Here is a 12,280-nt window from a genome sequence, read left to right on the forward strand (position 1 = left end):
CAAAAACGAAAAATCCGAACAGAAGCTGAATGGCCTTGTGCGCGCCGCGCACAAGGAGGGTTGCGCGCCGCGCACCCTATCTGTATATAAAAAAAAGTTATTGCGTATTCGGTTGGATAACGGGTTGGGTTGTTACAATCTTGAGTTTGTAAGACGTTCTTTTTTTTTTTGGGGCGGGACGGGGAATAAGTCAAAAATATCTTGGGTCAAATGGGAGGATACAATTCTACCATATTGTGAGGGTGGGCTAAATTTGGGTTCTCTTAAATGTCAAAATATGGCTTTGATTGGCAAATGGTGATGGAGGTTCTTAATCGAAACCAACACTTTGTGGGTCAAAGTCATTTCGAGCATATATGGGTCTTCGGGGGGACTTCCACTTAATGGATCATCTCAAGTTGACTCTTTCAAATCAATTTGGAATGATATCATTAAGTGTGGGAGGGATATTGAAAAAGCTAACATTCCTTTTAAGGAATTTTTTGTCAAAGATATAAAGTGTGGGAGGGATATTGAAAAAGCTAACATTCCTTTTAAGGAATTTTTTGTCAAACATATAGGTGATGGTGCTTCCACTTCATTTTGGAAGGATGTTTGGATTGATGAGATGACGTTGAAAGATAGATTCAAAAGGCTTGCAAGACTTGAAACTAACTTAGAGGCGTCGGTTCGAGATCGGGTTCTTTATGATGGTTCGAAATGCATTGGCGTTTGGTCATGGGCAAGAACTCCATCCGGGCATGCTAGTGTCGAATTGGAAATGCTCCATGAGCTACTAGTAGGCGTGGTTATTAATCCATCGAAGCAAGACACGTGGAGATGGGGTGCGACTAACAATGGCATATTCACAACAAAATCTTTGAGGAAGATAATCGATGAAAAAATGATATCGCGGAAAAATGGTAGTAGTGAGACATTACGTAACAACTTGGTTCCAAAAAAAATAGAAGTGTTCGTGTGGCGGGCAAGAAGGAAGAGGCTTCCTACTTTAATCGAGGTAGACAAAAGAGGAATTGATCTAAACACGGTTCTTTGTCCACTTTGCGATGATACTATTGAATCAATTGATCACTCTCTTTTTCTATGCAAGCATGTATTGGAGGTATGGAACAAGGTCTTCGAGTGGGGGTTGTGACAAACTTGATCCCCGTAACTTAGGGGACCCATTGGCGGGTACGGGGCAATCAAACTCGGCATTGGGGAAAAACATTTGGCAAGCGGTAATTTGGTCCTCAAGCTATCTTATTTGGAAAAACCGTAATCAAAATTTTTTTCCAAATAAGTCTTGGAATGTACCGGTGACGTTAAATGAGATACAAGTTAAAACTTACGAGTGGGTCGCGAAGAGGTGCAAAGATAAGCATATCAATTCATAACCCTCAATTTTTTCTAAAGTGAGATGCATGTAACATATATTGTGTGATAGATTCAAAGTTGTCACCTTGACATCTATAGTGTTAACTGAGAGAACAACAATCTTGTACTATGTAATTTTTGAGATATATAAAATTTTCTGCTTTTCAAAAAAAAAAAAATTGCTCTAAAAAAAATTAAAAATTAATATGTGACAAAATTATTTTAATTCGAATGAAGTATTATTTATTAGATTAATACCCCAACTAAGAAGCTATTATAGGTATGATACGTATAGCTCCAATATCTATTATTTATTGTTTTATTGACCCGTGAATGAAACATGTGCACCTTTTTCATTGTCCACCCAAAATTAATCCACATTTGTATCTTACATTCCCAATCTGCGTCCACCATCATCCATTAACCACTCTCTATACCATACCACTAGTCTTTATTTAAGTGATCCATAAAGTGTCGACATATTAGTATTTTATACTCGCGGTCCTACTACAATTATTTAACATTTTAATGCTTTTATGTTATAACAAGAGATTTTAGTTTGTAGAGTTACTATTTGATTGGTTAAATCTTGGTAAAAAAAACTAGTGGCAAGCCTTTGCGTAGCGTCGAATCAGTGACTTATCAAGAGGTTGCGTTTAAGTAGATGTTTTGTGGAAGTTTTAATAATTGAATTTGTTAATGGTATATTCACATTACAAACGCTTTACCTGTTATAATTACATTACATAATACATAATACTCCGTACTTCGTAAGTGCTCATTTGTAAAAAGCGAAACGTTTTATCGTCATTTGTAAAATGTAAAGAGTTTATGTTTTAGTATCCGTGTTCATTTGTTAAAAATAAAAACTTTTATGCTCTTTTGTAATAATAAAAAATTTACTATTTGTATGTTCATTTGTAAAAATATTTGTGATTTTTTGAAAAAACCTAAAAGTATAGTATCTATAACATTTTAGAAAGGGTAATAATAATAATAATAATAATAATAATAATAATAATAACAACAACAATAATAATAATAAAGGAAGTGGGAAAAGACAAAGTTAGTGGGAGTCTTTGTGGGTACAATATTAGAAGCTAGATATACAAATTTTCAATGCATGGTATGCGAACTATTCATGTTTTTTTGGCTTTTAGTGGGGGTAAAAGTGTGCATTGAGTAATTGTATATAATGCTTTAGGAATTGTATTTTTTACTATTCATAACCCTGGAAAAAGACAAAGTTAGTGGGAGTCTTTGTGAGTACAATATTAGAAGCTAGATATACAAATTTTTAATACATGGGATGCGAACTATTCATTTTTTTTTTTTTTGCTTTTAGTGGGGGTAAAAGTGGAAAAAGACAAAGTTAGTGGGAGTCTCTGTGGGTACAATATTAGAAGCTAGATATACAAATTTTTAATACATGGGATGCGAACTATTCATTTTTTTTTTTTTTTGCTTTTAGTGGGGGTAAAAGTGTGAATTGAATAGTTGTACATAGTGCTTTAGGAAGTGTATGTTTTTTACTATTCATAACCCGCATGGGTTATGGGTTTTAGATAAAGGGATAATATATATAGTTTTTTTTAGAACAGCGAATTTGGGATCACCCGAGGGGGACTTAACCACCCGTTTCGACTATGCCGATGCAGTGATATTAACCCGCCCCCTATCGCTGCCCGGGAGGAAACCTTGAACCGATCCAAGGGCACGGCCAAGTAAAACCCCCCTCCCCTTTACCCCCCAACAAAATGTGAGAAAAGTGCCATGGGTGGATCCTTACATGGCAGGGATAGAATTTCATTGCATTAATTGTTGCCCTGAAGTGAAGTCAAACTCCTGACCTCAAGTGTGTGAGAGACAGGCCACTACCACTCAGGTACAACTGCAATCCTCATGGATATATAGTTCCTGAACACTTAGTATATTAAGCCGTGTGCATAGTAAAATTAAATATACCATGATATATATGAAAAGTTTCTAATTATTTATAGTACTTGTGTATATCATTATTATATCAAGTTGTTGTTAAGACCAAAAAATGTTGTCTGCATTCTCAATTTTATAAAAATACAAATATAAATATAAATTTAATATAAGGTGAGGATTCAAAAAAACTAAGGATTAAAGAGACTTAGAGAACTTCATAGACCGAATGCGAATTCACCTAACAAAATGCACCTGTTCACAAACCGAACTTCAGTTTTTGGCAGAATGAAAAAAAATTAATTTTTTTTTTCAATCAACACCCAATCTGTGAGCAAATAAAAATTTCAATTTTTTTTTCACAGACTAAAATTCAGTCTGCTCACAAATTGAAATTCAGTCTGTGAATTTTATGAGTTCTCTCCCCTTAGTTCTCTTTGAATCCATTAAATATAAATATAAATATAAATATAAATATGAATATGAATATAAGTATGAATATGAATATGAATATGAATATAGGGAGATTATCCAGAGAGGACCAAAGATATGAGAGAACCAAAAAAACCAACACACTCATCTTCGATCTACAGACTGACCTTCAATCTGTAGGCAGATTGAACTTTGAGGTGTACCAGATTGAACTTGCCAAAATGAATTTTTTTTATTAGAAAAAGATATTTTTTTTACGTGACACATTTAACTCAATATGTGTCAGATTGGGTTCAATCTGCAACATATTGAACTCAATATGTACACATGTTGAACCCAATATGTACACAGATTGAACCCATTATGTTGCAGATTAAACCCAATCTGTTGCAAATTGAACACTCGAACTTGCAGATTGAATTCCAGACTGAGATGAAAAGTAGATGCATTTAGTAGATGCATCTCACAAAAATCAAGTCATGACCAAAATTAAAAACGCATATATGCTAGCATTCATCTCATGAATCTATCTGCAAAGTTTCAGATCTAACTATTAGATTCGAGCTCGAATTTGCGAGTCAAAGACTTGGAGGAAAAAAGTCAACAATTACTTCATGATTCAAATTCATAATCTATATGATGTTTCAGCTTAAATTGACGATTGGCGAGCATTAGATGCAACATTTTAAGCAACTTTCATGTTGGAATCATCATCTAAAACGCCTTGAATTGATGAATCGAATTCATGTTTGTCGTTCATCATAGCGGAATTTGTTTTTGCTTTGGTTTGTTGAGTTCGCTCGTACCCTTGGTCCGCTCCCGAACCTTCACTATAAATATAAATATAAATATGCTTTCTAGATATTACAACAATTTCTTTTTACTAAAAAGAAATTATCCCCAAGACCACAACCTATCCCAACTCGATCCATTGAGTACCTTTGATCACCTAGTTGCCCGGTTTTCTAATTACGTTAAAAGAACAATGAAAACCCGACTTCAAACAACTAATTAAACAAGGTTTAATTATTAATATATTATTACGATTTTTTCTTTCCGAAAGACAATGCATCAAAATACAGCACATAGGAATTGAACTTGTGTCACTTTTAGAGTTGCACAAGTCTTCAACCGTCAAGATATATCCCTTGAAGTTGATAATTTTATTTGGAAGTGAACATTTATAATATAATGAGATGAGATATCTAACAAATGGAACATACTATAAAATTGAGACAGAAAGTGTATTATTTTTCTACTTCGATAATCAATGTGTAATCGTGTACTATATATGTATATGTGTATGTATACCACGTACGTGTGTAATGTATGCATGGGGGAAAGATAGCATATCCGTGAAGGGCAGTCTTTATCAAATGAAAGCTCAGCCATTAATTAAAAACCAATAAAATGGTTATAAAAATCACAAGCATATATATAAAGCCCCACCTATCAAGGAAATAATAAATCACCTATTTTTGTTTATATACTTATAATTTAATTACTAAAGAATGGACCAACAGCCTAGTGGTAAATGACTCACTCTCCCTTAGGGGAGGTGAGGGTTCGATTCCCACTAGGTGATGATTTTTCAAATAATTGGATCAAAAACCATTCTTACCGGGCCTAAATGATCCCTTGGTCCCACGCATGCGAAGATTGAAACAATGACAATGCAGGTTCGTTTATCGGGCCTGGCATGCTGTGGAGAAATGGGTGATGTTGTTTCGCCAGGCTCCAGTGGGCTACCGGGGACCGCTGGATGGGTTCAGGGCTAACATGTACCTGTCGATAGAGATGTTTTTTTGAAACAATAATTTAATTACAAATATAATTTTTTTTTTTTTTTTTTATAAATAAGTAAAAATGGAGATGTGCATGTGAAGGCTCAATAATTTCTCATGCAACCCACAGTGGGGTCCTTGAACTCTTTAGCCAGCCCTTTCCCTTTTGTTCTCATGCCAACCTCCAACTCTCTTGAAAGATTCTTAACTTCCTTTCATCACTTCTCTTGTGAACAAATTAAAAACATGTCTTTTCTTCTCACTTTCTTCTTCTTTTCATTCACATTACATGCATTTCCGGCCACCACCATGGCGGCGGCTGCCGCCACAAGCGGAGATACACAAGTTCTCACTTTGAAAAAACTCAAATGGCCGACACAAGAACAAACCAATACTACAATTTGCTTCCCTCAAAGATCAAGTTAGTACTCAATATATATGTGACTAGCTTAGCTATATTCTCTGTTTTATTATGTTAATTAACACTTGTTGTGTTATCCAACTATTTTAATTACATGAAAAAAAATCCTTTTATTTATGATTATATTCCAAATTTCTGGATTACAACTATTGAAGTATGGTATACAATTCAGAATTGATGTGTCTCTTGATATAGTAAATACTTATTATTATTATTATTTTTAACTGCGGTTAGAGTCACTTACGGGTCCGAAAGCAATGTCAGAACCCATACACCCGATTATTTTTTGAGACGAACATTACAGTTCTACCCTAAAGAATAGGCTCCTTCTAACTAATTTTAATAAATCCTAAAGAGGCACGGGGCGGAAGTTACTTGGGGCACGTAGGGTGCTCGCCCCGTAAAATTTGAGTACTCAACGTATATATAATAGTTTCGGAGAAATACGACGAATAACTTATATAGACAAAACGGTTTTGGCCCCTAAAATTGAGTACTTAACGTATATATACATTATAATTTTTAATTTTTCGCCTTTCCAAAAGAAATGTTCTAAGTTCTCCAAGTAAAATCTTTATAGTTGTATTGAAGTAATTTTTTGTTTTTTTGTTTTTTGCAGGAACGGAAAAAAATGCAAATATATTAGAGTTGCGTCACAGGGATTACTGCTCTAAACACAAATCAGACTGGAACCAAAAACAACAAAAACACATACTACTTTCAGATCAAATCCGGGTCCATTCGCTCCAATCACGAATCAAAACTGCGCTTTCTAACGGTGTCGATCAAGAACTTTCACAAGCTGAAATCCCTCTAAATTCTGGAACCAAACTCCAGACTCTTAACTACATTGTAACCGTCACATTAGGCGGTCGAAACAGGACACTAATAGTTGATACTGGTAGTGACGTCACATGGGTTCAATGCGAACCGTGCGGCTCTTGTTATAATCAACAAGAACCACTCTTTAATCCTTCACAATCTCCTTCATATAAACAGGTTTTATGCAAGTCAACAACTTGTCAAAATCTATCTGACGCCACTGGCAATTCGGGTATTTGTGGGGTCAATTCTACCACATGTAACTATTACGTTAGCTACGGCGATGGCTCGTATACTCGAGGTGATTTAGCTGCTGACAGCCTCTTACTTGGTACGACACTTGTCAAAGATTTTGTGTTTGGTTGTGGACGGTTTAATGACGGTTTATTCGGGGGTGTTTCGGGACTTATGGGACTAGGACGAAGTGCTCTGTCAATGGTGTCACAAACTTATGATGTTTTTGGCGGGATTTTTTCGTATTGTTTACCTTCAGTGACCGAACAGGTTTCGGGCTCATTAATATTAGGGGACGAAGCTTCGGTTTACAAGAATTTTAGCCCGATTTCGTATACTAACTTAATCTCGAACCCAATGATGCCTACTTTTTACTTTGTTAACCTAACCGGGATCAGCATTGGAGGGGTGTCATTACAAGATCCAAGTTTCGGTCATAAGGAAATGTTAATAGATTCTGGTACGGTTATCACACGTTTATCTCCTTCGTTTTACAATGCTGTTAAGACCGAATTTTTACAGCAATTTTCGGGGTTTCCTAAAGCACCATCTTTTTCGATCTTGGACACTTGTTTTAATCTTTCTACGTATGATGAAGTTATAATACCCACATTTGAGTTGCATTTTGATTTGGATGCTAAATTAACGATCGATGTAAGTGGGATTCTTTATTTTGCAAAATCGGACGCGTCTCAAGTTTGTTTAGCTATGTCAAGCTTATCAGATGAACAAGAGATTGGTATTATTGGGAATTATCAACAGAAAAACACAAGAGTTGTGTATAATACAAAGGCATCTACACTTGGATTTGCAGAAGAAACTTGCAGTTATTCGGATTAATTCGTTATTGATTGTTGTGATGTGTGAATATTATAACATTCAAAGAATGTTACTTTCAGTATTGGGTTGATCATATAGAATATTATATATACATTTTATGATTTGTTCGAGTATTTTTGTTTGAATCAAGATGAATCTTGTGATGCTGAGGAGCAGTACATGTTTTATATATGTATAATAACAAGAGATATGATATGCTAATAAAAGATTACAGTATACAACTTGTCTTATTTGATATTGTAGTACTATAATAGATTAATCAAATGCAATTTGCAAAGAAAAATGGAATCTTAATGACTGTTGCATACAAGTACAACCAAAGGCCTACTTGAAATTTTTTGGTTTGTGACGTAATGATTCGTCTGTACAATGTGAGAAACAAACATTGTGCTTCATTCTATGTTGATTGGAGCGTAGCGAAATATAATGAGCCTGCGTAAAGATGAACATGTAAATTAGCTGAGCATTTGGGATTAAATAGATAATTTTTGTGAAAATGGAAGATGAATCAAGAGTTTGCGCGTCCTTATTGTGATCATGGTTGGTGGGCCTTGGAACCAAGAACCATCTTTATGCTATTATAACCATTCTGGTTATTTGTTCAAGTTGGTTAAGGCGCAGAAATGGATAAATTCGACGTCTTCATCAAGGATATTTGAGTTTATTTTCTATCGGTTTTATGTTTTGTAGCGTACTTTTGGCTTCATGGATCGTTTAATTTTGTTTAGTTTTTGGTTTAGTTAGTGTTTCGACGTAAGTAAGATGAGGCTCGATATAAATAGTTCGTATGATTCTAGGTACGAGCTTCGTCGTAGTTCACTCTTGTATCTCTTGTTGAATTCGTTTTCTTTTTGAAAACGTTTTCCGTTTTTATATAAGTTTCGTTATTTTTGCCACACAAAAAAAATAATAAAAAAAATAATAATAAATAAATAAAAAAAAAACATTCTGGTTTGCAGTGAGCATACAGCTTTAGTCAAAGATAACCAATTTGATAGCTCCATACAGAGTTTTGCACATTTCTGCAACCGATTCTTACATATATTGTATCAGAACAGTAAATAATAAGCAGCGAAAGAATGCTAATTCAGTATACACACAATCTTGATTCTTAATAATTACTGCAACAGTTTTCTGTTACAAGTCATCTGATCTCAGTCAACAAATACTGTATTACCTTTTTTTTTGTTTCTAAATGCTAATAATAACAATAACACATAATACTAAATAGTAACATATATAAAGTTTTAATACTTAGCTCTATATTACATTACATAAATTTTAGTTTTCCTTTGGATATTGATTCTTTTGCGTGTTGAACATGACATAATGCTTTCTGAGTTCCGATCAAACCTGAACACACGTCTGCACCTAAAGTAATAGCAAAGTAAAGATATACGGTGCAGAGAAAAGCAAGGAGTACAAGGGCGGTTAATAAAAAGCGATGCCGCCTGATTACAGTAGAGAAGCTACCCAATTCGTTTCCCATAGTGTAATTCTTTCTGGACGAATTTGAAGAAAATGCCGTTTGAGTTCTTCGGTGGGGTGATGTAATTACACCATCCAGAGCCATAGATTTTATGCAAGTGAGAATTCAATGGCGGCACCGCCACATAAACTGCAGAATAATTTCAAAATGACGGCATTAGTTCAAACTTCAAAATGGACCAGCAAAAAAGAGAATGAAGGCAGTGAAATGAAGAATGAAATATGTAGGATAAACATAACTAAGCAATGGGCAATTGATATGAATTTAAAATTGTAACAGACAGTGCAAGGGTTTTTTAAATTTTGACACATAGAATCAAATGCTATTTTTGTGGCTGCATTGTAATTCATTTGGACATCACAGCGTTACTTTCCATCCTAATCCGATGAAGAAAAGTTCAATTTTCGATTGTGTTCGTTTGATGCCTTTTTCGTGGCTTAGAAATAGAGGTACATTAGATATTAACTGAAACAATTGGCTTTTAAAGCCCGTGTAGTTTCCCTCTAGATCCTAGGTTTATCTCTTATGATATATCGCCATTCAAAAAAAGGTCATATTATAGTTTTACTCCCAAGGATAGTATTGATAAGGTACGAGATAAGATGAAGAATGCAATGAAAAATTGTTGGATTCATATAATTAAATTGGTGCCTAATCAGTCACAATATGTTTACAGCACTTGGCACTTAGGTTACCTAAAGTAAGAATCTTTTGTAGAATAAAAACACCAATTTATTTCCTTAAGCTCAACTCATATATATAAGTGCCTTGAACTAGTTCTGCGTTCAAACGCAGTGTATATTTTTAAGTTTGTATGTAATTTAGCCATATGTAGCAGTTATTTGGGGATAAAACATGAGAAGAAACTGTAGCATTTATTCTAGGAATGAAGTACCAAACAGATGACAACTATACAAATTGCATTTTGAAAAGCACATATAAAGCATTATGATGATCATCACAAACCTATACTGAAGACCAAATTACTAATGTGCCATAAAGATTCAAACGATGATTGCAACCATGACAAAAGGAAGTAGATTCCTACGCCACGTATTATTTTACTAAGAACTGAGTGTATAGACTAATTTATTTATCCCATTCTACTAATAATGATTTGATGGTGATAGTTAATATTCTTTATGATTATACTTTCAAGAGTAACATTTGAGGTCCTGTAAACAAATCAATGATAGCAGCAGTGATTTACTATGTATGGCAAGAAAGAAATTTCAGGATTGTTAACAACGAATCAAGAAATGTGGAAGCTTTGATTAAAGTCATTCTTCAGGATAATGTTAGGTATAAGTTGACAAGTTTAAGAGTCAAAAGGTCAAAAGCTGCTCTTACAGCTGCATCATTTTGGGGACAAAAATGGGAGAGTATGTCACTAAAATGTACTTAAATAAAGGATCTGGTACAGAGGTATTGTTTTAAGTTTAGTGAGTCATGAAAGATGAGACTACTTCACTTAAAGGTGGTAATTTGGGTGAATAGCTGCAGCTGGGAGCCTGGTCATATGTTTGCTGCAATTAAATCATGTGATTTGCAGTTTAATATTTTTTTTCTTGTAATATGTTATACGTTTGATCAGTATATATGTATATGGATTATAATTATATATGCAATTATCATATAATTGTGCCAAAAACGTAATCGAGTATCAAAACTTGCATAAAAGATCACAATGCACAATCACATTAATCGGAAACAATAATCAAAAACCTAATTAGGTAAGAACACATCGGAAAGAGCATGGATCTGAATTGTCGCACAAAATTTAAAATTAGGGTTAGAAATTTAGGTAAAAAGCAACAAAACATTTGGTGGAGAAATTGGCGTACCTGAATTCAATAATGGTGATGCCGATCACGATGGATCGGAATAAATTACAATGTTATAGAATTTTTTGATTGTATATGTATAACTTATAATTACATAAATAAAATACAGATATGTTTGAGATGATGAAGATGAAGATGATGATTATGATATTTAAAGGTAAGAGTGATTGGCCGGCACGGACTCAAAACAAGCATCCGCTAATTACGGAAAGCTTGATTTTACAAGACATGGATTACTAATTTCAGATCAGTTACGTTGCAGTGATGCATGGTACATGTTTTGGAGGTTGTAAAGCTTTCTGGACTTAAAAATATTGTCTCTGGAAAAGTAATAACTTTTTAAAACCCCTTTTGGCAACTATTTTGCATTTTTAACTTTTTTAACTTGTCATTTTGCATATATGCACTTAACTTTATCTATTCTTAATTGTATCTACCTTCAGATGCAATTAACAAAACAAGTAATTATTATAGTAGTCCGTATTAGTTACGTCTAAAGCATATGAGAGAAACATAGGGCATAATTAACAATGCACTTGCAATGAAAAAAGTGCCATTCTGTTATTACATTATTAAATAATAAATATGTGATATTCGACATATTTCATTTCATTTTTGAGTGAAAAGCATCGTATCACATAAACTCGGCCCCTAGTGATGATGTTAGGAAGTATAGGTGATAGTGAGGGATGAAACGGACGAAAGTATGTGTTTGTGTTTTTCAGCTATGTGCCTATGTAATATGTGTTTGTGTAACCAACGCGTATTTAGTCTAATGGTATCATCATTTCTTGTATTTGGGGTTGGGGTTAAGGTTGTCAGTTCGAGCCTAGTCCATCCCACCCTCTTAATTAATTTGTCTGGGATATGAAGCTCCAAATTGACCTCGAGAGGGATTTTTCTCACGGATCCATTCAGAATTCAAACTCGGTCCGCCTGCCATCGGGATGATCCAAGGAGCGGGCTCCTGCAATGTGATTCGGGTTTCTGCGTGTGTGCGCGGCAAATGATCGCGAAAGTGGTTAATTCTGATCTGGATGATGTCGTCAACTTGCCTTTCAAAAATAAAAACTTCGTATGTGTTTGTGTATTTTTCAAGTGTGTAATATGTGTATTGTACTCCGTA

At 34.4% G+C, this 12,280-nt stretch overlaps 2 protein-coding genes across 2 annotated transcripts; one reads left to right on the forward strand and one right to left on the reverse strand.

Moving 5' to 3' along the window:
• Window positions 1-5,387: 5,387 nt before the first annotated feature.
• On the forward strand, window positions 5,388-7,881 carry LOC139858972 (aspartyl protease family protein At5g10770). Its single transcript, XM_071847797.1, has 3 exons — window positions 5,388-5,493; window positions 5,635-5,925; window positions 6,545-7,881. Exons 1-3 carry the CDS (start codon window positions 5,388-5,390, stop codon window positions 7,819-7,821), a joined length of 1,674 nt encoding a protein of 557 aa, XP_071703898.1. The 3' UTR covers window positions 7,822-7,881.
• Window positions 7,882-8,932: 1,051 nt separating this feature from the next.
• On the reverse strand, window positions 8,933-11,294 carry LOC139858745 (uncharacterized). Its single transcript, XM_071847583.1, has 2 exons — window positions 11,155-11,294; window positions 8,933-9,439 (listed from the first exon to the last, which is right to left on the reverse strand). The coding sequence occupies exon 2, from the start codon at window positions 9,392-9,394 to the stop codon at window positions 9,092-9,094; it is 303 nt and encodes a 100-aa protein (XP_071703684.1). The 5' UTR covers window positions 9,395-9,439; window positions 11,155-11,294; the 3' UTR covers window positions 8,933-9,091.
• Window positions 11,295-12,280: the final 986 nt, after the last annotated feature.

Source organism: Rutidosis leptorrhynchoides, chromosome 7, assembly GCF_046630445.1.
Source record: "Rutidosis leptorrhynchoides isolate AG116_Rl617_1_P2 chromosome 7, CSIRO_AGI_Rlap_v1, whole genome shotgun sequence".
Lineage (NCBI taxonomy): Eukaryota > Viridiplantae > Streptophyta > Magnoliopsida > Asterales > Asteraceae > Rutidosis > Rutidosis leptorrhynchoides.

Bases quoted from the DNA above. Each gene is read 5' to 3' on its own strand.
- LOC139858745 (XM_071847583.1), bottom strand. From the start codon at position 9,394: ATGGCTCTGGATGGTGTAATTACATCACCCCACCGAAGAACTCAAACG.
- LOC139858972 (XM_071847797.1), top strand. From the start codon at position 5,388: ATGACAATGCAGGTTCGTTTATCGGGCCTGGCATGCTGTGGAGAAATG. The intron at 5,494-5,634 runs GCTAACATGTAC...TGCAACCCACAG, and splicing joins GACCGCTGGATGGGTTCAGG to TGGGGTCCTTGAACTCTTTA. The intron at 5,926-6,544 runs GTTAGTACTCAA...TGTTTTTTGCAG, and splicing joins TTGCTTCCCTCAAAGATCAA to GAACGGAAAAAAATGCAAAT.